Genomic DNA, 22863 nt, shown 5'->3' with positions numbered 1-22863 from the left:
ATCTCATTGGGGCGGCACGCACCAATTCTCTGGTTACCGACCATCTGAGAGAAAATACCCCAATGCTTGGATTTACACCTCATATAGAATAACAGGGGCGCAGCTCTGGTCTATAATGTCAGCCTGGGACATCACTGGCGGAGTTCTATGGATCAACGGCCTTGGCACGACCATCTTCTACTGATTCATCTGAAGTAGAGATGTAAATTGATAACTGCACAGTGTTAAATTTCATTCGCAAAAGATTTGTGACAGATCAATACAACAGCAGGCACAACGCGGCAACATAAAAGCATGCGCCATTTGCCTCATTGAGTTGCCAGATTCAACAAGAATCTAATCAACTTCGCTTGAAAAACAATGCAAATTGCTGTCGTCGACTTATTTGGCCTCAAATTCTGGAGGGTAAGCATTGACCAGCAATTCCGTTCAGCTTGCCATATAAACACTATGGACATATAAGCGGATCAGATGCTGCGTAAGTCACAGAGGTCGACTGACAACTTACAGCGTTTCCACCATCCGCAAGACAGTCATGAGTGATCTCCTGCTGTGCGAATGCAGTTCTACCTTCGTTCAAACGTTTCTTTCACTAATTGATCAAACAGCCTAAATATCAATTCACTCTGCTAGCAGTGTAATAATGTTCATTCTCACGATGAATAAAATGCATAGCCCTTACCCCCGGAGCGCAACGCCCTGTGTTCCCCTGCGCTTTCTGTCAGCTGAATGACGTCCATTTTGTCGTTCCTCATCTAATTACCACATACCCTACGGCAATTTTTTGTGGTGCACTTCTGCTGAGGAGATGTGAGAGTTCATGCAGATTCCTCCATGGTTTGATGGCCAAGGCGACCATAGAAGGTATTGAGCTGATCGGGGAGCGAAGCCTTGTTCAGTTGGTTCACATGGTTCCATTTATTATCAGAAAATGTATACAGTATACAACCTGAAATAATTGTCTTGGCAGGCATCCATGAAAACCAGAACTCAGAAAGAATACATAGGATTACATAAGAGTACATAGAATACATCGCGAGACCATGGATTTGCGGATTGGAAAGTTTCCAGGACGCAGGCCTGGGCTGGGTTGGATAGGAGACTGGCAGTTGCAGATTTCTGGATCATTGGGACCTCTTTTGGGGCAGACATGACATGTACAAAAGGACGGGTTGCATGAATCTGACAGGGACCGATATCCTTGTAGGGAGGATTGCTAAGGCTACTGGGGAGAGTTTAAACTAGATTGCTGGGGGGGGGGGGTGGGAACTGAACTGAAGAGACAGAGGAAGGGGCAGTTGGCTCACAAATAGAAAAAGCTTGTAGACAGTGCGAGAGGGAGTACAGGCAGGTGACAGAGAAGGGACGTGCTCAGACCGGTGGGTTTTTTATATATATAATTTATTTTTATTGAAGTTCATCAAACAAGCATTTCCATAAGATGTATCTCAGACATTGTACATATATATCATATAATCATATATATCACAAAATCTCCACAAAGTATTTATCTGAGGTATACACTTATAGAAAAAAGTGGAAAGAAAACACAAGCAAAAGGAAAGAACTATGTACAAGTAGGGAGTGATCTTTTTTTTACAACAGATTCATTGATTTGTGAGAATAAAATCAGGCCTATGAGGCATTATGTAGTTAAACCATTTTTCCCAGTATGAATCAAATTGTTCCAGCTTATGATTAACAAATGCTGTTATCTTCTCCATTTTGTGAATGTCCATTGTAATTTCCATCCATGTATTTAAAGTTGGGCTCTCCTGTGATAACCATTTCCTAGTAAGAGTCTTTTTTACCAGCCACCAACAGTATATTCATTAAATATTTATCTCTTTTCAACCATTCCTGAGGTATATATCCAAAATATATGGTCTTACTCTCCAAGGGTATTTCACATTTAGAGATGTCTTGTAGGGCATTGTGTACCCCCCCTCGAATAGTTTTTGAGATTTGACACCTGGCCAGATTCATTTCCCAATACCAGATCATGTACAGCCTCTCCTCTTGTAGGGTTTTTCTGTACTGCATCAAGAAAACTTCCTGAACACACCTAACAAACTCTATCCCATCTAAATCCTTTGCTCTAGGGAGATGCCAATCAGCCAATCCCACCACAAAAACCTGTTATTATTACACCATTCATGAATCTTTCTCCCTATCTGCTCCTCGCTGTCCCTGTTACACTGGGTGGTCTGCAAAAAACACCGAGTAGATTTATTGAACACTTCATATTCCTAGCTTCCACCCACAGAGACTCCATAGACAACCCCTCTATGACTTCTACATTTTCTGCAGCAGTGACTTTTTCTCTGATCAGCACTGCCACGCCCCCACCACTTTTGCCTCCCTCCCTGTCCTTTCTGAAACATCTAAAGCCTGGCACTAACCATTCCTGTCCATGAGCCATCCAGGTCTCTGTAATGGCCACAACATCTTATCTCCAAGTATTGATCCATGCTCTAAGCTCATCCACTTTGTTCATAATACTCCTTGCATTAAAATGGACGAACTCCAGGCCTTTTATCCTGCCAAATATACCTTGATAGCACCTTGTTCCATTCATTGAATTGATTTTGATTAATCTCTATTGGCAGGGTCTGAAAGAGATAGAACAGTCTAGGCAGTATATTCATTTTAATAGACTCAATCCTTGAACTGAGACTGAAAAAAGGAATCAGGCTCCATCTTGACACATCTTCCTTGATTTTTTAATATAAAGGTTGATAATTACGTTCTGATAATTTTGCCAAATCTTTTGACATAATGATGCCCAAATATTTGAAAGAATCTGTGTGCCATGCCCAAGGGTATCGACTTTCAATTTCTCTTGGTGGGCTATAGTAATATGAAAGTAACTGGGTTTTATCTATGTTGATTTTGTATCCTGATAATTGACCATATTGTTCAAAGGATTGCATCAATTTAGGTAAAGAGTATGTTAGTTGCCCTAGATAGATCAAAATGTCATCCGCATAACAAGCCAATTTATGCTCTCTCCTTATAATAGTAATTCGCCTGATATCTTCATTTTGTCTGATGTATTGAGCTAATGGTTCCAGATATAATGTGAAGAGTAGTGGTGACCATGCAAAACCCTGTCTCATGCCCCTTTCTAGGGTAAGACTATTTGATAAATATCCATTGATTTTAATCCTAGCAGTAGGATTGTCATACAGTGTCTGTATAGTTTTAATAATTGTGTCTTGGAAACCAAATCTATGTAAAACTCTGTAAAGAAAATTCCAATTAACCAAATCAAATGCTTTTTCAGTGCCCATGCTTATCACTACTGCTTCGATTTTATTTTTTTGTATGTGATCCATTTTGTGAAGTGTCCTTCATATATTGTCTTGTGTCTGGCGTTGTCATATAAAACCTGACTGATCATTACATATCAGTATGGGTAGAAACTCCTCTAATCATTTGGCCATGATGGAGGTAAATAACCTATAATCTACATTAAGAATGGATATTGGTCTAACTGACCCGCATTCCATTTTATCCTGGCCTTCTTTTGGTATAGCTGAGATTATCGCTTCCTACCAAGCTCTGCCTTCAATACACATAAAGACACGATCTCCACAGCTGCCTGTGGCCATGAATTCCACAGTTTCATCACTCTCTGGCTAAAGAAATTACTCCTCATCTCTGTTCTAAAAAGACGCCACTCTATTTTGAGGCAGTATAATCTGATTTTAGACTCTCCCACTATAGGAAACATTATTTGCTCATCCTGTCTCTCAAGGCCTTTCGGAATTTGATAGGATTCAATTAGGTCGCCTTATTCTTCGAAATTACATTTGGCCCAGAGCCATTGTACGCTCTTCCGATTACAAGCCATTAAATCTTGGGATTATTTTCCTGAAATTCTTTAGAACCCTTTGCAATTTCAGTACATTCTTTCTAAGATAAAGTGCCACAAACCGCACACCAAATTCCAAGTGGGACCACACCAGTGCCAACATTACATTCTTGCTTTCATTTTCTAGCCTTCTTGAAATGAACACCAGCATTGCATTTGCCTTCCTCACCACAGACTCAAGCTACAAATCAACCTTTAAAGCATTCTGCCCAAGGACTCCTAAATCCATTTGCACCCCAGATTTTTGTATTTTCGCTCCATTTTTAATTTCTTCTACCAAAGTACATAACCCTACACTTCTCGACACTCTATTCCATCTGCTGCTTCTTTGCCCATTCTCCAAATCTGTCTGTCTTCCTGAAGACCCCACCCCTTTTTCCACAAAATTACCTGCCCCTCCACCTAGCTTCACATCTTCTGCAAGCTTTGCAACGAAGCCATCAGTCCCGTCATTGAAATCAGTGACATAAAATGTACAGTAAAAATAATTGATCCCAACATAGTTAAACACAACTCCTCTAGTCATGAGCAGTCTACCAGAGAAAACTTCCTTTGTTCCCACACTTTGCCTCCTGTCAATCAGCTACTGCTTTATCCACGCTAGAATCTTTCCTGTAATACCAAAGTCTCTTAGCTTGTTGAGCACTTCATGTGTGGCACCTTGTCAATAGCCTTCTGAAAATCCAAGTACACAATTTAAACTGATTCTCCTTTGCCTATATTGCTTGTTATATTTTCAGATTATCAGATTTGTCAGGCAAGGTTTTTCCCCTGAGGAAACCATGTTCACTATGGCCTCTTTTATCAAGTGCCTACAAGTACCCTGAAGTCACATCCTTAACAATCGACGCCAACATCATCCCAATCACTGAGGTCAAACTAACTGGCCTATAATTTCCATTCCTCTGCTTCTCTCCCTTCTTGAAGAGTAGAGTGCCATTTGCAATTTTCCAGTCTTACAGAACGATTCCAAAATCTAGTGATTCTTGAAAGATCATTACCAATCCCTCTACAATCTCTCCAGTTACCTTGTGTAGTCCATCTCATCTCGGTGAGTTATCTATATTCAGACCTTTCCATTTCCCAAGAGCCTTCAGACCAGTGGCAGGCAAAATATTTATTTTCTCTGTACCTCCGTGCATGTAAGTACAATAACCCAATTTATCACTTTACTCTTCTATCCTCAGTGAAGCCTTTGACTGAGTTGTTAGCGGTCCCAGCAGCTGCTTCATTCTCCGAAGCACCAGTCGCCCACTGTACGGCAGTCAATGGGAAACCGGCGGCAGTTATTACTTGGAGTGATAGAATTCCAGGGAATGCCACATTTACAAGGATGGAAAATACAAATGGAACCGTGACCGTTCTCAGCCAGTACAGAATCATACCAAACAGAATGGATGATGGGAAGAATGTGACCTGCTTTGTATCACACAACACATTCAATGACGCAATGGATTTGACTGCGGCATTGTCAATTAGGTGTAAGTCTTGCCAAATGATAAAATAATAAATAATTAAAATTTCAGCTGCAGTATTAAGCATATCCACTTATCAAAGACATGAGAAGAGTATAATGGTGGAGTATTTCTGTGGCATTGTTATTTCTCTTGTATAGCCCACAACAACATTATACACTCAGTGGCCACTTTATTGCATTCATGAGGTACCTATAAAGTGAACACTGGGTGTATTTCTGTGTGTTCGTCCACTTAAAGATTCAACACATTTTCCATTCAGAGACGTGCTTCAGCACTTCACTGTTGAAATGTGTGATTATTAGAGTAAAGGTTCTTTACCTATAGGCTTGAACCTGCCTGGCCATTCTCCTCTGACCTCACTAATTAACAAGTCATTTTCCTAACAGAACCGTGACCCACAGGGTGTTGTGTTTTTTTTCTCCTTTGCACTATGCTCTGTAAAGTCGAGAGACAGTTGTGTGTGAAAATCCCTAGAAATTAGCAGTTTCTGAGATACCAACAATCATTCCATGGTTTTAGTCACGTAGGTCACAGTTCCTCCCCATTCTGATGTCTGTTCTGAACAACAATTGAACCTCCTGACAATATCTGCATGAAAAAAAATGTATAGCACCTTTGCGGTGTATATGACGAATAAACTCTTCTTGGGCTACAGGTATTGATTTTAACCAACCTTTCGGTGACAAACTCTGCCTTATCCATCAGGGATGATGGGAAGTCATATCTAATCCAGTAGTATATAATGATGGGGGTACATATCCTATTGGACTAGACGTGCCTAAGCATCATCCTTGATGACGATGGCAGACTTTGTCATGAAAACATCAGATAAAATCAATACCTATATCCGGCTAACAGCCCGAGAAGTGTTTGTTCATAATATTTGCAGGCATTTAGGCATTGAGTTGCTGCCACAGGATTGGCTGATTAAACATTTGCATTAATGAGCAGGAGTAGAAGTGTTCCTAGTCAAGAGGCCACTGAGTATAATTATGTCCGTGCAATGAACCTGAAGAAAATATATACCTCCTAGTGTGCAGGTATAATTACAAATGATAACACTTGTGCTGTCACTTACATGACAGTAGTTCGATGACTATTAGATTGTATTGCGGGAGAATGTCCATTGATTGTGGAGGTAATCATGGGTCGAAATAATGGCCGAGGGTAGTGTGAGAACAAACCTTGCGGCAAGTTTCTGACATGTGGTCACAGTTTTTGAGGGATCCCCAGCTAAGGGTAAAGGAAGACATCTCTCAGCTAAATGTAGCCTTGATGAAATAAGCAAGCAGACTCAATGGGCCTAAGGGGGTCTAATACTGCTCCTATATCTCATGGTCTTTACCTATTATACTGTACTGCTGCTGCAAAACAAAACATTTCATAACATATGTGCGTGATGATAAAACTGATTCTGAGATGGGTCTCTTGTGGACTGACAGTGGAAAGGAACAGGGAGAGGGGAGTCATGATTGGGAAAGTGGGTCAAGAGAGGGGAGAACGCAGGAAGCAACTCAGTCACACTCAGTAATGGTCAGAGAAGTCGCATTGTGTGCCTGGAAACAACAACACAGCAGAAATGATCTTTTCTGAAAGCACTTTCGATGTTTCCTGACAATAAATTCCAGTACCTTCCACCTGATGCCGGGCTCCAGTTAAAAGCTGAATAATTCTCCACGGCAGGAATTTTCTCCAGATCAAGTTGATCTTATTTATATTTCTACATAGTGCATTATTTTGCATATTATTTGTTTCAATTGCCAGCATGAAATTCTGATAGGGAATAATCTGTGCTTCTTTTTCACCTTCAGACCGACCGGAAATAACAATTAGAGGGTACGATGGCAACTGGTATGTAAAGAGTTCTAACCGTAGCCTGGAATGCCTTGCCAAGGCAAATCCTCCAGTTACAAGCTATCGCTGGACAATGTAAGTTAACTTGCTCTAAACCATACTAATGTAATTCATGATCATTATATATACTTTCGATCATTGGGGAAAAGCTTTAAAATTAATCGGATCACAGCAAAAGCTTTTCATAAAACAAATTTTTTTTTAACTCTAACAGCTTTTAACATAATAAGAAACTATGGCACTTTGGCAGAGTGTTGACAAATTGGTATTAATGCAGACGGGAGCAAAGTTGAAGGTCAAATGAGGCATTACACCAGTAAATGATAGAGATTTGATGAATGTGATCGGAACAACCTTGGGGCTCAAGTGTCTATTTTCCTACAAGTGGCACAAGTGTGTGACATGTTGGAGAATACTCGTGGCATGTTTGCCGTCATAGACCGTGATGTACCATACAACGGCTGGGTTTTGCTGTAAGTGTTTAGCGAGCTCTTAAAGTAATGCGTGCAACTCTGGTCGCAAGACTGCAGAAAACAATTGGCTGCTTTGAAGAGATTGCAGAAGGGATGCACTATGGTGTTGCCTGCATTGGGAACATTGCTTCCAGGGACGGATTTGAATGATTGATCATGTTTTCTCCAGAGTGAAAGTGACTGAGTGTATACGGGATGGACTGAAATGGTAAACAGACACAATTGATTTTCCTTGTTAGGCGCATGAAAGGGAAAGCACAGGCTTAAGATGACACAGAGGAATTATTAAAGGGAATTTGCTAGGGAAGCTTTTCCATATATTGATTGATAACTAGAACATGGTGCCAGAAATGATGGGGAAATCAGATACAGTTCTCATGCTTAAGACAATTTAAACAGGAACACTTATGGAAGGATATGGACACAATGCAAATGTGGGCTTCTTATCAATGGTCCAACAGTTAGTCATGGGTTGGCCAAACAGCAGTTTGTATACTATACAGACCAACGATTTTCTCGGTCTATCATATTCTGAAAGAGGTGAAGTGTTGTTAACAGACGATTATCTCTTTTAATGCAGGTCAACGGGGTCCTTGCCTCCTACCGTTCATGTCAAAGATAATCGCCTGTTTATAACACAAATCGATTACTCTGTTAATGGCACCTGGATCTGTGAAGCAACAAATGCAATTGGAAAAGGAAGGAGTGAAATTACAGTTGTGGTAAAAGAGATGGACTCAAGAGCTACAGGTACACCTCAGCAGTTACCCTTAACCATTCACTGTGATTAATAACAACGTTGATATTAATGGGAGATGAGGGGATATGTACGGTACTGCACAAAAATACAACACATTGACATATACTTTAGCTGGGATACTTTAGACAGTTACACTGTACAGGGGTAATGAGGAGCTAAGAGATTTGTGAGTCCCAAAAGTTAATTTCCAGGTTGAGTCATTGGTGAAAAAGGTGATTGCAATGTTTACGTTCATATCAAGAGGACTAGAATATAAAAACAAGGATGTAATTTTGAGAATTTATTAAGCACTGTTGAGGCCTCACCTGGAGTATTGTGAGCAGGTTTAGGCCCTTATTCTTAGAAAGGATGTGCTTAAACTACAGAGGGGTCAAAGGAGGTTCACAAAAATGATTCAGGGATTAAACAGCTCGCAATAGGAAAAGCGGTTTGAAGGTCCTGGGCTTGTATTCACTGGAATTCAGATGAAGGGTGACCTAATTGAAACCTATCAAATGGTGAAAGACCTTGACAGAGTGGACGCGGAGAGGACATTTCCTATGGTGGGGGAGTCTAAAACCAGAGGACACAGCCTCAGAATAGAGGAGTGTCCTTTTAGGATGGAGATGAGGAGGAATTTCTCCAGCCAGGGATTAGTGAATCTATGGAATTCGTTGCCTCAGGCGGCTGCGGAGGTCAAGTCTTTATGTAGATTCTTGATTGGTTAGGGCACGACCGGATACGGGAGTAAAGCAGGAGACTGAGGCAGAGAGGAAAAATGGATCTGCCTTGATGAAATAAATGAGCAGACTCGATGGGCCTAAGGGTCTAATACTGCTCCTATATCTCATGGTCTTTATCTATTATACTGTACTGCTGCTGCTGCTGCAAAAAAAAATTCATAACATATGTGTGTGATTCTATGATGGGTTTCTTGTGGATTGAAAGTGGAAAGGACCAGGGAGAGGGGAGTCATGATTGGGAAAACATGTCAGAGAGGGGAGAGCACAGGAAGCAACATAGTGACATTCAGTATTGATCATAAACCAATTGTTCGGAATCAAATCAACTTGGCCGGTGTTTCTGCACGAGCTCCCCCACACCCATGCCACACCCCTCTTGCAGCGCCATCCCCCAACATTCCCAACATCCTTTGCTCCCACCGGATTTATATAATCTTCTTTTCCACTCCACGTTAACAATTACATTACTGTGTAAATTTCAGAACCACCATAGCTGTCTCTCTCTCTGAGAGAGTATTAGGTATATATATTCACTCCACTCTTGAAGAAGGGAAAGAGGCAGAAGAAAGGAAATTATAGACCAGTTAGTCTGACCTCAGTTGTCCAGCATTTGTTGGGGTCAATTGCTAAGGATATGGTTTTGGCGAACTTGGAGGCATATAGTTCGACTAGAGAGGCTATTTGGATGGAACTGAGGAATGGGAAAGGTGTAGTAACACTTATAGGGGTGTATTATAGACCACCTAATGGGGAGTGAGAATTGGAGGAGCAAATTTGTAAGGAGATAGCAGATACTTGTAGTAAGCACAAGGTTGTGATAGTGGTGCCAAAGGTGTATTGACCCAATTCAATAGTGCAAGGTACCACGAATTCAACAAAACCATAAAACAAGCGGTGCTTAATCAAACTTCACTTTTTCTTCATAGCATGGTATGGGGGAAGTTACAGACTGATCTCCCAAATAGACAGTCCGGACACTGACCACCCCAAACACAATTCAACACAATTTATTACATTAATCATTACAGGAAATATTATAATTACATGAGTTAATACAGTTTTAGAATAGTTTTGATCACATGCTAAGATACAATTAGATGTAAAATCATTATTGTTTAGTTATAATTATTTCTGCCAAGACTAGCCTAGATACAACTTAACTTCCTCATATTGGCACCTCCCCCTGACACTACCCCCTTCTCTCGAACGTTCTGTCCCATATTTAGTTATGCCTTAAGATGCCCCTTCAATCATACCATACCCATATTTAGTTATGCTTAGCACTTTTAGAGAACAATGCCTAATGCGTCACCTGTTGCTGGGTAGAGTTTCTTTCTGACTGCCCAGTAACATAAGACAATTGATCATAAGCTAATCATACCCCTTAATCCATTCCCCCATTTACCTATCCCTCTACCTAAATTTACCTTTCCCTCCATCAGTGGGAGATTTCAATTTTCCACGCATAGACTGGGAAGCCCATTTTGTAAAAGGGCCAGATGGTTTGGAGTTTGTAAAATATGTGCAGCATAGTTTTTTGCAGCAATACATAGAGGTACCAACTAGAGAAGGGGCAGTGTTGGATTTCCTGTTAGGGAATGAGATAAGTCAGGTGACGGACGTATGTGTTGGGGAGCAGTTCGGGTCCAGTGATCACAATGCCATTAGTTTCAATATAATTATGGAGAAGGATAGGACTGGGCCCAGGGATGAGATTTTTGATTGGAGAAAGGCTAACTTTGAGGCAATGCAAAAGGATTTAGGAGTGGATTTGGACAATTTGTTTTATGGGAAGGATATAATAGAGAAATGAAAGTAATTTAAAGGTGAAATTTTTAGGGTACAGAATCTTTATGTTCCTGTTAGGTTGAAAGGGAAGGTTAAAAGTTTGAGAGAGCCATGGTTTTCAAGGGAAATTGGAAAATTGGTTTGGAAAAAGAGAGAGATCTACAATAAATATAGGCAGCATGGAGTAAATGAGGTGCTCGGGGAATATAAAGAATGTAAAAAGAATCTTAAGAAAGAAATTAGAAAAGCTAAAAAAAGATATGAGGTTGCTTTGGCAAGTAAGGTGAAAATAAATCCAAAGGGTTTCTACAGTTATATTAATAGCAAAAGGATAGTGAGGGATAAAATTGGTCCCTTAGAGAATTAGAGTGGACAGCTATGTGTGGAGCCAAAAGAGATGGGGGAGATTTTGAACAATTTCTTTTCTTCAGTATTCACTTTTCCTTTTCAGATCTTTTCATTATATTATTCAAAAGTAACACAAGTAATTCCAAGTAACAACACTTATAATGCCTCAAGGAAAGAAAAATTATCTTAAAGATTGAAAATTTTGTCTCTTCGGTATTCACTAAGAAGGATATTGAATTGTGTAAGGTAAGGGAAACAAGTAGGGTAGTTATGGAAACTATAATGATTAAAGAAGAGGAAGTACTGACACTTTTACAGAATATAAAAGTGGATAAGAGGTAGTTAAAATTACGAAGGAGATAGAGAGAGTAGACGTGGATAGGCTTTTTCCATTGAGAGTAGGGGAGGTTCAGAGAAGAGGACATGAGTTGAGAGTTAAGGGGCAAAAGTTTAGTGGTAACACAAGGGGGAGCTTCTTTACTCAGAGAGTAGTAGCTGTGTGGAATGAGCTTCCTGTAGAAGTGGTAGAGGCAGGTTCGATTTTGTCATTTAAAAAAATAATTGGATAGGTGTACTAACAGGTAAGGAATGGAGGGTTATTGGCTGAGTGCAGGTAAGTGGGACTAGGTGAGAGTAAGCATTCAGCATGGACTAGAAGGGCCGAGATGGCCTGTTTCCATGCTATAATTGTTAAATGGTTATAACAAAATAGGCCAAAGTTGGCATGGTTTCATTGAGGGAAAACTTCCTAAAATCTGTTGAAAGTTATTGAATAAGCAGGAAGGACAAAGGAGAATCGGTTGATATTGTGTAGTTGGATTTTCAAAAGGCCCTTGACAAGGTGCCACAGATTAGGCTGCTTGAGAAGTTAAGATCCCATGGTATTACAGGAAGGAACACTGACAAACTGGCAGGAGGCAATGCATGGGAGTGAAGGGAACGTTTTGTGCTTGGCTGCTGGTGAGGAGTGGCAGTTGACAGGGGTCAGTGTTGGGACAGCATCTTTTTACGTTATATGTCAAGGATTTGGATGAAGGCATTGTTGGTTTTGTGGCCAAGCTTGTGGCCAATACAAAGTTTGATGGATCACCACACAATGCTGATGAAGCAGAGAGGCTGCAGAAGGGTTTGGATGGATTAGGAGAATGAGCAAAGAAGTGACAGATAGAATACATTGTCCAGAAGTCTGTCGTCACGTTCTTCAGTAGAAGAAGTAGAAGCGTAGACTACTTTTTACATGGAGAGAATTTTTTAAAAAATAATCAGAGGTGCACATGGACCGAGGAGTCCTTGTGCAGGATTCCCTAAAGGTTAAATTGCAGATTGAGTTGGTGGTGAGGAAGGAAAATGTAATGTTAGCAATGATTTCGAGAGGATTAGAATATAAGTACAAGGATGTAACATTAAAGCTATTAGTGCTGGTGAGGCCTCACTTAAAGTATTGTGAGCAGTTTCGAGTCCTTTCTTTAAGAAAAGATACACTAACACTGCAGAGATTTCAAAGGAGGTTCACAAAAATGCTTCCGGGATTGAAAAGCTTATCATGTGAAGTGTTTGATGACCCTGGGCCTGTACTCACTGGAATTCAGAAGAATGAGTGGGGATCGCATCAAAATCTATGGAATGTTGCAAGTCCCCTATAGAATAGATGTGAAGATGATGTTTCTTATGGTGAGGTAACCTAAGACCAGAGGACACAGCCTCAGAATTGAGGGATGCATGTTTAGAATGGAGAGGAGAAGGAATTTCATCAGCCAAAGTGTGGAGAAACCTGCGTACCTGTGTACGTTAGTGTGCATTTGACCGGGATGCTGGGACTGATGAAAATTGCCTGTGTGATTTTATAGGAAGCTGGTGTCTGTGTGGCAGTTGTGTATGGTTATACAGCACTGGCCTTTATGAAAAGCACATGTGTCTGTGTGCACGTTTGTGTATGTCTCTATCTCATCATTGGATAAGGGCATCGATAAATATCTATGTGTATAAACATATGATGCTGATGCTAATGGAAACTGTCCTATCACGGTGATTTACAACCTGATGTAGTTCATTTTACAGGTGAGCCTTTTGCCTCCACCCTGGCCTATATTGTCGTAGGGACGCTGGTCACAGTACTGCTCATTGTTGTTTCAATAACCATAATGGTAACGAAAACAAGACGTGAGACTAGTGGTAAGTGGCGGGAACTGCTTTGGGAACCGTTTTAAATATTAGAGGAATACCCATGGGATTTGGTTTCATTTTCCACTGACAACTGTCCATGGAAGCAATAAGCCTTAACACATATGTACCCCGCCCACTGCTTCCCTTTCTTCTGCATATTCCCATTCATTCCCCTTTCATAGAACACAGGGCAGTATAGCCTAGCGGCTCACCATATTAATACCCATGATGCTAAATTATACTAACCCCTTTCCTCTGTCCCTCTCCAAATTGTTCCCTGGCTGTACCTACCCCTGACTCTGTTACATGTCTTTGGTCTCCATATCTCTGATCCCCACAGCCCACCTCTGCATCGACACCTGTCTCTCGTCCTCTCTTCTCCCACCACACCACTTCCCCCCAACTCCCGTGTGACTTTGGACCCCTGGCCTGGCCCTCATCCTTCCTTCCTCTCTTCCCCAGACAAAATGATGGTGGAAATGATTGAGTTGAAGATTGTTTAAATATGTTCTTAAATCTTCCTGCTTTTGCTTGCCTGTCCCAATATAAGACTATAACATCATAAAATATTGGAGGACAATTCAGCCAATTTGTTCAATGCTTCACCTGGAAATATCAAGCCCACTCCTCAATTACAATAGTTAGAAAAATAAAATAACAATGACAAAGGAGCTTTATCATTTCAATTAGTTGTTCCTGGATATGCCCCTTTAGGACCACTGAAGGAATTTGGTCCGAAACCTCATCTGTTTGTTCCTTTCCATAGATGCTGCCTGACTTGCTGAAATTCTCCAGTAATTTGTATGCATTACTCAGCATTTCCAGCATTGCAGAACCTCTGGAGGTTGTTATAAATGTGATCAAACCGATACTTACAAAATATATTAGTAATGTTTTGCAGATTCTGTAAGATCTCAAGTCACTTTTTTCACTTTCCCATTAGTGTATGAAAATATTTGCACTTTCTTGCACTCTAGTGGTTTAAAAAACCCCAAACAATGTTATAGCTGCCAATAAGATTTCTGATATTAAAAATTGAGGACGTGTAAGTTGATGGAAATATTATATGTCAATCAAATTTCTGCATCATCCCAAAATCCAATCACCTGAGCTGTTTAGAGCAGAAGACATTGATCATTGTTTGCTCAAGTCGAATTCACATGGGGATTGGCTACTTGACCAGTTGATATGGAACTTTCCAGACATCCTGCGAAATGGCCATTCAATGGCGATAATGAAACAGTCGAATCTAGTGACCCATTTAATGAACTCCTCAATAGAAACACATCACTATTTCCCATTTTCAATGGGTCCTTTTTTATTTGGAAAGCTATTTCGGTCCATTGTATCTAGGTTTCCTTGAAAGCTAATGTAGTTGTTTAAATTGTTAACAGTGGAAGACATCTACAGTGTATCGGACGTTCAAGAGTGTCAGGAAGCTTAATGGTCCGAAGGTGGATAAGTCTCCTACACCTAATGGAATGCACCCTCGGGTTCTGAAGGAAGTAGCTGGAGAGATTGTGGAGGCATTAACAATGATCTTTCAAGCATCAATAGATTCTGGCACTGCACCAGATGACTGGAAAATTGGAAATGTTACTCTGCTACTTAAGAAGGGTGGGAGGCAGCAGAAAGGGAACTATAGGCCTGTTAGCCTGACGTCAGTGGTTGGAAAGTTGTTGGAATTGATAGTTAGGGATGAGGTTATGGAGTACCTGCAGTCATATGACAAAACAGACCAAACCCAGCGTGGTTTCCTGAAAGGAAAATCCTGCCTCACCAACTTACTTTTTTTGAGAAAATTAGTAGGGTAGACAAAGGAGATGCAGTGGATGTGGTGTACTTGGATTTTCTGAAGGCCTTTGACAAGGTGCTGAAAAGGAGGCTGCTTAGCAAGATAAAAGCCCATGGAATTACAAGGGAGTTACTAGCTTGGGTGGAATATTGGTTAATCGGCAGAAAACAGAAAGTAGGAATAGAGGGATCCTTTTCTGACTGGCTGCCGGTTACCAGTGGAGTTTCACAGGGGTCAGTGTTGGGACTGCTGCTTTTTACAATGTATGTCAATGATTTGGACTATGCAATTAATGGATTTATGGCTTAATTTGCTGATGATACAAAGATAGTTGGAGGAGCGAGCAGTGTTGAGGAAACAGAAAGCCTGCTGACAGACTTAGATAGTTAGGGGAATGGGCAAAGAAGTAGCAAATGAAATACAATGTTGGAAAGTGTATGGTCATGCACTTTGGTGGAAGAAATAAATGAGCAGACTATTATTTAGATGGAGAGAGAATTCAGAATGCAGAGAGTGACAGGGAGTTGGGAATCCTTGTACAGGATATCCTCCTGGTTGAGTCGGTGGTGAAAAAGGCTAATGCAATATCGGCATTCATTTCCAGAGGTATTGATTTTAAGGGCAAGGATGTGATGTTGAGGCTCTATAAGGCACTTGTGAGACCATATTTGGAGTATTGTGTGCAGTTTTGGGCTCTTTATTTTAGAAAGAATATACTGAAATTATGGAGGTTTCAGAGAAGGAATGAAAGGGTTACAGTATGAGGAACATCTGGCAGCTCTTGGGTTGTATTCCTGGGAGTTCAGGAAAATGAGGGAGCGGCCGGTGGAGGGGGGGGGCAGCAGGGAGAGGAACCTCATAGAAACATTCTGAACGTTGGAAGGCTTGAACAGATTAGATATGGCAAAGTTATTTTCCATGGCAGGGGAGCCTAGGACAAGAGGGCACATCTTCAAGGTTGAAGGATGTCCATTTAGGACAGAGATGCTGAGGAATTACTTTAGTCAGAGGGTGGTAAACCTGTGGAATTTGTTGCCACCAGCATCTGTGGAGGCCGAGTCATTGGGTGCATTTAAGGCAGAGGTAGATAAGTTCCTGATTAGCCAGGGCATCAAAGGGTATGGGGAGAAGGCAGGGTAGTTGGGATGACTGGAAGAATTGGATCAACCACGATAGAAAGGCAGAGCAGAGTCGATGGGCAGAGTGGCCTCCTTCTGCCCCTCTCTTTTATGGTCCATTTCTCTGTTTTCTTCTTCTGTCGTGAAAACCTGTAATCTTGACACTCTAGCTCAGCCATGGATTTACAGCAGCCAATTAAACCCAACTGATCCAGGCGTCTTTGGTCTGAGGGAAAAAGCCAGAACTCTAAGGCCAGTGTACAAGCTTGCAGGAAGTACGAGCAAACTCTACATGCACACACCCAGCGTTTGAGACCAGGATAGCACGGCAGATTCTGGAATGGGATAGCAGCTCCATTCATTGTAATCGTCTGCTCCCTGTATACCCATGAATGTGTCGCCACTGATCTGCTAGTTCAATATGCCAATGACACTACATTGATTGGCCTTATCTGAAGCAATAATGAGATGGCCTACAGGGAAGATGTAATCTCTCTGACACAGTGGTATCAAGACAACAACCTCTCCCACAATGTAACGAAATCAAAGGAACCGGTTGTGGATTACAGGAGGAATGGAAACGGGCTAACCCCTATTGACATCAATGGATCTGGGGTTGAGAGGGTAAACAACTTTAAGTTTCTCAGCATCCACATCACGGAGGACCTCAAATGATCTGTACACACCAGCTCTGTGGTGAATAAGGCACAGCAGCACCTCTTTCACCTCACCTCAGAGAGTCAAGGAAGTTTGATATGGGCCCTCAAATCCTAGGAACTTTCTACAAGGGCACAATTGAGAGCATCCCGACTGGCTACATCACTGCCTGGTATGGGAACTGTACTTTCCTCAATCGCAGGACTATGCAGTGTGGTGTGGACAGCCCAACCCATCTGTAGTTGTGAACTTCCCATGATTCAGGCCATTTGCAAGGACACGTGTGTAAAAAGGGCCTGTAGGATCATTGGGAACCTGAGTCACCCCAGCCACAATCTATTCCAGCTGCTACCATCCGAGAAACGGTACCATAGCATAAAACCCAGGACTAATCCAGACTCCAGGACAGCTTCTTTCACCAGGCCATCAGAGTGACAAATTCACGCTGATTTGAGTGTACTCTATATTACATTGACAGTTCTATTTATAATAAATTACTATGATTGCACATTGCACATTTAAATGGAGACGTAACGTAAAGATTTTTACTCCTCTTGTATGTGAAAGACGTAAGAAATAAAGTCAATTCAATATATTATTATTATGTGGAGATTAATTTTATTGGCTTTCGAGAAAATCAATCAACCAAAACAATACTTTTAAGGATATTGAAGTGATGTGGTTTAAAAGTGAATGTCTTCGAATGAACACTTATTGTAATCTTTTCTTTTCATACAGCCACCAGGAAAGAAATAAAAGTTCATCCAGAAAACGTAAGTTGACGTTAACAGTTGAGAACACGGTCTCAGAAACTGAGCAATCGGTTCATCTGATTTCAGATTAGGAATCTGATTTTGTCACTGTCTCATACACTGCTGAGCTGTGTGAGCTCTAGTCGGTAATTAATTGTTCGTCCCTCTTAGCATTTGAGAAGGTGTTCATGAGGTGACGTCCACTGCTGCAGAGCATGAAGTGTGAATGCACCCATAATACTGTTAGGGAGGGAGTTCAGTGATTTTGGCTTGGGGACTTTGCGGGGAGAGGAATGTGTAACTGTGACCCTACCTAGCCTGCAAACTGCCTTTTCCAGAAGTTTCCTTCTAACCAACACTCTAGGGCAATGTAAACAACATTTTAACACCATCTTAAACGTATCTTTCTCCATACAGTTAATGGACTCAACAACACATGCCCCACCCCCACGATACACTATCCTCTTCACTATATTGCACTGTAAACACTTCCAAGCACTTTCTATATCTTTGATGTCATTGTAAACATATGCTGGTATTTAGGTATATATGTATACTGTATTCCGTATCCATACTTTAACCTTCAAATTATTTCTTAATAGTACTTTACAATTGTTGAACGTTGTTGTTTTTCTTCGGACTAACACACCACAGTAAATTCCTACTACACGTAAAAGTATAAGATGAACAAATTTGATCACTGGTCCTTCGTATTTCCAATTCAGGATGATATGTGACTGAAAAAGGAACATCCAGGTGGTGGTGCACCCATGCTGTTAATGTCTTTGTCCATCTAGTTGGTGGCAATTGCCAGTTCGGCGAGTGTTGGCTCTGGAGTCTTGCTGTGTCGATGCAATGATCCCTGTAGATGATGCTCTGTTTCAGTGCTGAAGTGATTGCATACGTGGACAGGGTGCCGATTAAGGATGCTGCAACGTCGTGTAGAGAGCCAAGTAGAAGTACGTTTGTATTTGCACTCTTTGAGGCAAATGGAAAGTATTCAATTATACTCTTCACTTTAGCCTTATAGATAGTGGTCATACTTTGGGAAGTTATGAGGTGAATTACTTATCATGGGATTCCTAGCCTCTTACATGCCCTAGTAGCAATAATTTGTATATGAATACTTCAGTCCATGGCAAGCCAAAGGATTCTGACAGCAGGAGATTAAGTGATGGCAAATCTATTGAACATCAAGGGGTGATATGTGGATTTTCTTCTGTTAGACATCATCACCGACTGTCACATGTGGTGCGAATGTTATTTGTCAACCATCAGTGCAGGTCTGGACACTGTGCAGGCCGTGCTGCACTTGGATATAGGATAGTTCATCAATCAAACATCCTTACATCCTTACTTCTGATCTCATGACTAAAACTGGTCCTAGGTTACAGGCCTGATGAACTCCTGCAGCTTTGTCCTTTATCTGAAATTGATGTGCAACACCACAATGAGCTTTTATTTCAATGTGGTGTCATTCCAACCGAAAGAAGGCATTCACCCTGATTCCAATTAACACCAGTTTAACCAAGACACCTAGATGCCATAATCGACCAAAAGCTGCCATGATGTCAAGGGCAGTCAGTGTCACTTCATCTCTGGTGTCCATAATTTTGTCCATGATGTAGCAATGAGATGAAGGGCTAAATGGAATAACCTATGCTGAGCTCTGAGATAATTCTTTCTGCCACTTTGCCAATGGTTGATAGTAGACTAATGATCAAGCAGGCGGAAATTGCCTGGGATAGATTTTCCCTGCTTCTAATACACAACATATGTCTGAAAAATGCTCCGTTGTTGGGTAGATGCCATGACTATAGCTTGCTTGAAACAGCTTGACTATGCTGCAGAGAAGAAGACTTCAGTACCACTGCCAGAATGTTGTCAGGGCCAAAAGGCCTTTCTGTATCCGGTATCTTTAGAAATTTGTTGATATCAGGTGATGTTAATAGAAGTGGCCGCAGATAGGCATCTATCATGCTGGAACAGCTGAAGGAGGCTGCGGCAGATCATCTACCCATTATTTCAGGATGAAGGCAATTGCAAGAGTCTATAAAACTTTGGTTAGGCCACACTTGGAGTACTGTGTCCAGTTCTGGTCGCCTCATTATAGGAAGGATGTGGAAGCACTGGAAAGGGTACAGAGGAGATTTACCAAGATGCTGCCTGGTTTAGAGAGTATGCATTATGATTAGAGATTAAGGGAGCTAGGGCTTTACTCTCTGGAGAGAAGGAGGATGAGAAGAGACATGATAGAGGTATACAAGATATTAAGAGAAATAGAGTGAACAGCCAGTGCCTCTTCCCCAGGGCACCACTGCTCAGTACAAGAGGACATGGCTTTAAGGTAAGGGGAGGGAAGTTCAAGAGGGTTATTAGAGGAAGGTTTTTTACTCAGATAGTGGTTGGTGCATGGAATGCACTGCCTGAGTCAGTGGTGGAGGCAGATACACTAGTGAAATTTAAGAGATTTCTAGACAGGTATATGGAGGAATTTAAGGTGGGAGGATATATGGGAGGCAGGGTTTAAGGTTTGGCACAACATTGTGGGCCAAAGGGCCTGTACTGTGCTGTACTATTCTATGTTCTATTAAGTACCTCGGCTTTCTCTTGAGCATGGATGGGTTTGGGCCCTCCATCGTTGTGTAGTCTTCCTGAAGATGATCAGCCTAATCTTCCACAGAAATGTTCAATTGTCAATTGTTCTGACTGGACCTGACAGGGCAGCAGAGTTTATATCCACTTCATTGGTTGTCGGATGTGTTGGCTATACTCGTGCAAATTGTTCATGTCTTCAGTCATCAAGATTCAACATTGTTGATTTTCATTCTTCAGTACACAATTGAAAGGACAACAAAAATGATTGTTAATGCATATCTATTGCAATGCAGCAAGTTGAAACCAAATAAGCATAAGTAACACTAAACACAAATGTCTAACCAAAGCACAGATATACATATATATAAATATATATACACAAATATATACATAATTGTATGAAACGCAATGTTAAAGTGAAAAATAACATGTAAAGACTGACTCTATGTACAGAAAGTGACCCACAGTGCTGCATAGGTAGTGCTAATTTGAATGTCATGGTAGGAAGGGAGATATATCGGGCCATGATGTTGCAGTTCCGCTGTACCCATTGACTTATTTTGCCTCATGGATACCCGAACTGAGATGCCATATGAATTCGCATTCTGTTCAGATAAGACCATAAGGTCTGGGCAGAATTAGACCGTTTGGCTCATTGAGCAAGCTTCACAATTTTATCATGGCTAATCCGATTTTCCTCTCAACCCCAACTCTTGTCTTCTCCCCGAATTCCTTCATACCCTGACCAATCAATCCACAACTACTTGTGGCAGTGAATTTCATAAACCTCCTCATCACCATTCTAGAATGACACCCCTCTATTCTGAGTCTGCGTCACCCGTACATAGACTTTCCCACCATAAGAAACATCCTCTCAATATGCACCATATCAAGACTGTTCACCATTTGTTAGGTTTCAATGAGGCCACCCCTCATTCTTCTGAATTCCAGTGAATACCAGCCCAGGGCCATCAAATGCTCTTCATATGATAATCTATTCAAACCTGGAATCACTTTCCTGAACCGTCATCCAAATTATAGACATATGACAGTGACAACACAGACCCCGATTGAAAACCATTAGTCACTGGTAGCCATACGAAAAAGGCTCCTTTTATATCAACTCCTTGCCTCCTGCCAATTAATTAATGCTCTATCTATGCTTATACCTTTCTTGTAATACCATGGGCCCTTAACCTGTTATCAGCCTCATGTGTGGCACCTTGTAAAGGACTTTCTGACAACCCAAGTACACAACATCTGCAGATTCTCCTTTGTCTATCGTGCTTGTTCATTCTTCAAATAAATCCAACAGATTTTTCAGTCAAGATTTCCCTTATGGACACCATGCTGATTACGCCCTATTTTATCATTTGCCTTCAAGTACCCCAAAGCCACATCCTAAACGATTGATTCCAATATCCTCCTGACCTCTAAGGTCAGTCTAACTGGCCTATAATTTCCTTTCATCTGCCCCTCTTCCGTCTTACAGACAGGAGTATGTTTACAATTTTGAATTCCTCCAGAACCATGCCAGCATCTGCTGATTCTTGAAAGATCATTACTTATACCACACAATCTCTTCAGCTACCTCCTACAGAACCCTGGGACATAGAACTTCTGGTCCAGGTGACCTTTCTACCTTAAGACCTTTCCACCTACCAAGAACCTCCTCCCTAGTAATGGCAAATTCATTGACTTCTGCTCATGACACTTTCTAACTTTTGGCATACTTCTAGTGTTGTCCACAGTGAATAATGATTCAAAATACTTATTTAGTTCCTCCTTCATTTCCTTGTCCTTCATTACAACCGTTATTTCCCAGTGGTCCGATATCTACTCCTCCTCCCTTTTACACTTGATACATCTGAAGAAAATTTTGGTGTTATCTTTGATATTATTGACTAGCTTATCTTCATATTTTATTTTGCCTCCAGTTGCTTTTCAAAGCTACCTAATTCTGTGGCTTCTGACTAATTTGTCTTCTATTATATGCCCTCTTTTTTGCTTTATATTGGCTTTGACTTCTCTTATCAGCCACGGTTGTAATCCTGCCTTTAGAAGACTTCTTCTTCTTTGATTTTTGAATTGCTCCCAGACATAACAGCCACAGCTGCTCTGCCATCATCCCTGCAAGTGTTCCCTTCAAATCAATTTTGTCTAGCTCATCTCTCATGCCTCTGTAATTCCTTTTAATCCGTTGTAATACTGATACATCTGACTTTCGCCTCTCTTTCTCACAATGACATGATCATTAAGATCATAGGCCCCTATGGGTTCCTTTACCCTACGTCTCTCATCGATACTGGTTCATCACACAGCACCAATTCCAGAATAGCTGATCCCTTAGTCAGATCTACCACGAGATTCTCTAAAAAGCGATATGGTAGGTTTTCCAGAAATTTTCCAAATTGTGATAAAGCAACAATCTGATTTTTCCAATTTACCTCCATATTGAAATTACCCCATGACTATCATAA

At 41.1% G+C, this 22863-nt stretch overlaps 1 protein-coding gene across 2 annotated transcripts in view; it reads left to right on the top strand.

Moving 5' to 3' along the window:
- The window catches only part of LOC132393462 (nectin-1-like), a 29739-nt gene that overhangs the window by 2734 nt on the left and 4142 nt on the right, over positions 1 to 22863 (top strand). Inside the window, exons 3-7 of one of the 2 annotated variants that reach the window (XM_059968728.1) lie at positions 5065 to 5358; positions 7167 to 7284; positions 8263 to 8432; positions 13347 to 13472; positions 17772 to 17806. In XM_059968728.1, the coding sequence (XP_059824711.1) occupies positions 5065 to 5358; positions 7167 to 7284; positions 8263 to 8432; positions 13347 to 13472; positions 17772 to 17806 (743 nt within the window). The remainder of the gene's footprint in view (positions 1 to 5064; positions 5359 to 7166; positions 7285 to 8262; positions 8433 to 13346; positions 13473 to 17771; positions 17807 to 22863) is intronic. The other variant, XM_059968737.1, reaches the window with a different exon arrangement.

Source organism: Hypanus sabinus, chromosome 1 (assembly GCF_030144855.1).
Source record: "Hypanus sabinus isolate sHypSab1 chromosome 1, sHypSab1.hap1, whole genome shotgun sequence".
Taxonomy (NCBI): domain Eukaryota; kingdom Metazoa; phylum Chordata; class Chondrichthyes; order Myliobatiformes; family Dasyatidae; genus Hypanus; species Hypanus sabinus.
This window is presented reverse-complemented; position numbering and strand designations above follow the sequence as displayed.